At 38.4% G+C, this 4702-nt stretch overlaps 1 protein-coding gene across 1 annotated transcript; it reads left to right on the forward strand.

Moving 5' to 3' along the window:
* Positions 1-527: 527 nt before the first annotated feature.
* LOC137645493 (uncharacterized) lies at positions 528-1244 on the forward strand. Its single transcript, XM_068378299.1, has one exon. The coding sequence runs from the start codon at positions 528-530 to the stop codon at positions 1242-1244; it is 717 nt and encodes a 238-aa protein (XP_068234400.1).
* The last annotated feature ends 3458 nt before the right edge of the window (positions 1245-4702 follow it).

Consider the following 4702-nt stretch of genomic DNA (forward strand, 5'->3'; position numbering starts at 1 on the left):
TCAACAAAGTATCATTCTCAGGGCACAGCATCATTCCAAAAGGAGTCTACCTCCTCCCTGAGAAGGTACCAGCCTTTCAGAACTTTCCCATGCCCTCGACCATCAAAGAACAGCAAGCTTTCTGGGGCATGATCAAATATTATCACCGTTTCTGGCCGGTTATTGCTGTCATTCTTGCCCCCTTCTATGCCTCCCTCAAAAGCAAGCCAAAAGACCTGAAGTGCAGTTCGCTTCAAGAAGCGGCCTTCTTCAACGCAAAGAATGCCCTATCAACTAATGCTGCTCTCTCTTTTTCTGTGCCACATGCGCCTCTCCTTCTCCCCACCGATGCCAACAACGTCGTTATTGGCGCAGTATTCGAGCAGGTTAACAGCTTGCCCCGCCCATTGGCCTTCTTCAGCAGAAAACTGTCCAAGGCGGAATCCTACTAATGTACCATCGACCAGGAATTGGTGGCGGTTCACTTGGCTATTCGTCATTTTCGCCACTTCTTGGAAAGTACACCCTTGGTCACTCACACGGACCACATGCCTCTGGTATATGCCTTCACTCGGCAGTCCGGCGTCTGGTCTGCCAGTCAACGCCTACATCTGCCTGCCGTGACTGAATACAATTGCAACCTTCAACACGTCCCTAGGAAAATGAATCTTATTGCCGATGTCCTATCAAGAAACACATTGGTCACCATTCACCTGGGATTCGGTTACAATGATTTGGCAGAAGCCCAACAAAAAGATTCAGAGTACCAAGCATGTAAGACATCCTGCACATCCCTCCACTGGGATGATGTCTCCAACTCCACCCTTCTCTACGATGTCAGTACTTGCAGACCTAGACAGTGGATACTTGCTCCCACGTGCTTCCAGGTATTTGATTTCATTCATGGTTTTTCACATCCCTATTGCTGCTCTACTGCACAGCTAATGAAAACAAAGTTCATTTGTCACGGCACTACTAAGGATGTTAAGAATTGGGTCCGTATCTGTACTTCATGCCATACCTCAAAAGTACATCTGCACACGGATTCAGGAATGGGCATTATTCCTCAACCTAACATCGTTTTGCACCACATTCACATGGACATAGTAGGTCTTCTACCCATAGCACAAGGACATCGTTACCTATTTACCATCATTGACCACTCCACTTGTTGGCCTGAAGCCATTCCCATGGAAACTTCCACGTTCCCTTCATGTACTATCTGCTTTAATCTCAAGATGGATACCAAGATTTGGTATCCCTGAGCATACTATTTCTGACAGGGGCACAACTTTCACCACTCAATTGTGGACATCATTGGCGAATATCCAGGGAAACTTCCTAAATCACATAACCGCCTACAACCCTGCAGCCAACAGAATGGTTGAACGTTTTTATCACACCCTCAAAGCAGCTTTGATTTCCCACTGCTAGGAATCCAACTGGTTTACCCAACTTCCCTGGGTCCTCCTGGGACAAAGGACCACTCCTAAAGATGCCGCGCATGTCTCTACAACTGAAATGGTTTATGGTGACCCATTGGTTGTTCCTGGCGATTTTTTTTTCCTTTAGCCACCTCCTTTGATAATCTCCAGCGTCTACGTCACGTAGCAGGAAAATTTATTCCATGCCACCAGACTTACAGGCAACACATAATCACAGACCAGCAATCGGCAACATCCTGCCAGATGGCCTATCAAGAACAGGGTGTAATTTATTAGGGGGGCCATGTACCACACATTTTCATACACGTTCGTACATTGCAACAGATTTTGCTTTTTATCTTATCACCATCTTTTGCCTGCACTGTTAATATACCAACCTGTATAAACCTGATAATTTAAGTTAAATTTTGTTTAAATTTTTGTGACGTTCCTGCTCGTAAGTGGTGGTATTTAAACTCATTGTCTGTTTAGTAAAGTTTAGTTGAAGTCACCTTGCCTCCCAGTTATCCTTTAACTGGTGCCTTACACAAAACCTTCCAGTTTTGGTCATCCATTACATTCTTAGCTACGTCTTGGTTCTTTTTGTCATCGTAACCTTACTCTTGGTCATATTTACTTATAACTTTCCCTTCTTGCAAACTCATTCAAAGAGCTTCTATAGTTCTTGCACAACTGCATCATCTAATAACGTCAGACTTTCCCCATTCTATTCCGTTCTGTCTGAGTATGTTTCAACTTTGCACTTATATCTATTAGCTATCCTCTACTTTCTTGTGTCACTCCATCCACAGTGATACAAAATCATCAAGGGGAAAACTCATACATGTAATCAAATAACTTATAAGTTACCGTGACAAAATGCCAAGAACATATTCTAAAACGCATTTTTCTCCAGAGCCCTCAACAACATATCTAGCGTCGCCAGTACCATCAACATTGACCCCCTATCGATTCTAAAGCATGCTGTTTTAGTGTAGGACTTCTCAATCGCTTTATATAACTTTTTAAGGGCAAACGCTTAATTCACACCTCTTCATTATCTAAAAGTCTGTTATTCTCTCATACATTCTCAATCACATTATTACCATATACCCACTCTGTTAAACAAAGTAATTGCAAGCCCCTAAAACTCATTGTCTCCTTTGTTATACTTACCTCTTTGCAAAGGAAAAATATAAATACAAGCTATTAGTTTGGCACCTCTCCTCATCCTAACATACCTTACACACCTGACATTGAAAACACCTATTTGCCACCATTCTGCAGTATATCGCTTGTACATGTAATCCCATAAACACCTGATTTCTTCTGTATTCTCCAATTTTCCAATTGTCTTTCGTATATAATTAACAGTTCCTTCATCATACCTTCACAAATTAGTATAAAACCATTTCAATTCTGTATAGCACAGACTTATTTCTATTTTATCCTTCATATGTTACAAATTTTCAAAATACCCACTACATTGACCCTGGACTGCATTCTCTGTAGGAAGTGCATTTCAATTTACACCTCTTATTTTAATCACCTAAGCTTTGTCTCTGCATATATATATATATATATATATATATATATATATATATATATATATATATATATATATATATATACATATGTGTGCGTGTGTGTGTATGTGTGTGATTGTATATACACTATCGTACATAAGAATTGTTTGTAATGTTCAGTGGATAAATGTGCAGACAACCACAATTTTGCAGCATTTTAGAATTACAACAGAACATAAAAGGAAAAGTCCCTGAAATGGAGGTCAGCGAGTTCAGCAACTCGCGATGAAATAGCATCCCATTAAACATGAACCGCATTAAACCACCAAAAGATCACAAAGGAAGAGGTCAAAGTACAGCCACCAGTATGGGTCACACAGGACCATGAATAAAACATAAACAGGATATTCAGGGAGTAGTGGGACCTTTGACCTCATCCTACTATATTGTGTCTTTCTTAATGATGCCTCGTAAAGCTCCTATCGTGAATTCAGTCCCAGAACCAAGTTTCTTGAATCCAGATTTATGACGATGTATCTACTTAAAACGAATTTTTCTTGGTACGTTGTGTTTAAAAAAAAATAAAAAAAACACAGGCAATAGCTATTCTGGAGTAGCTGTTTACTTTTAGGAATAGTGAGAGCAACCTTCCTTTTCCCTTCATTTTCTTACGTATTTTTAATTATCATATTCTGAGAAAACGTGGAGTGCAGACATGATTAATGGTAAGCACCTCTCTTTAGAATGTATCAGCAATAATATTCTCAACAAAGTACTTCAATATGAAGTTGTAAGTCGCTGCATTTGACTTCCTGTTAAGTACAGAAACAGATACTTGCGTTAATCTAGACATGTGGATTTTTTTCTTGATACTTGAATTTTGAGCTTGCAACGTTTTAACAACAACGTGAGTATTTTATATATATATATATATATATATATATATATATATATATATATATATATATATATATATATATATATATATATATATATATATATATAGTGTATATACTTGATATCCAAGGAACACAGTCGCAAAGAACCAAACAGAAAAATTAACTAATAGCTATGAATCCTGATGGTTTCTTTTTGCTTAATCAATGCTTTCCCTTTTTTTCTGTTTGTGTGTGTGTATGTTTGTGTTTGTGTGTGTGTATGTGTAAGTGTGTATGCTCGTTTACTTGTCTGGATGTGTATTTGTGTGAGAACATCAAACTGAAAAATAAATGTCCCAAGATACTTGCTTCCCTTATACATTCCCATTCCTTGCATATTGCAACCACTTCAAGATGATTGAATTTTAGGTAACCAGTATTATGATGAAATTGTATTCCCTGCATTTGAAATTCAAGAAGTTTATGGACCTCCGCGAAGTTTCCCCTAAGAGATTTCCACACTTCTTTCGCATTTCATGCAATCCTCTTATTGAGGGAGCTAGAAGTCCATTTCTTTAATACGTATGTTGGGTGCGAAAAGATTTATTTCTTATGCTGTTGAAATATGATAAGAGTTAACTAATTTTTCAAGTAGACAACATATTCAATATGTTTAACAAATGAATAAAATAACGCTCCAATGAGACCTTTTGCGATATATATCTTGCAACAAGCCTGGATAAAAGAGGGTAAGTGAGGGATTGATAACTCTCCAAAATTCAAAGTGCTTGTGAAACTCACAACAAGGAATTACAAATTACAACTCCAACAAGGTGAGTGAGCATAGAGAATAAGAGTAGAAAAGACCATTCGTTATTTTTAATGTGTGTGTGTC

This window comes from Palaemon carinicauda, chromosome 8 (assembly GCF_036898095.1).
Source record: "Palaemon carinicauda isolate YSFRI2023 chromosome 8, ASM3689809v2, whole genome shotgun sequence".
Lineage (NCBI taxonomy): Eukaryota > Metazoa > Arthropoda > Malacostraca > Decapoda > Palaemonidae > Palaemon > Palaemon carinicauda.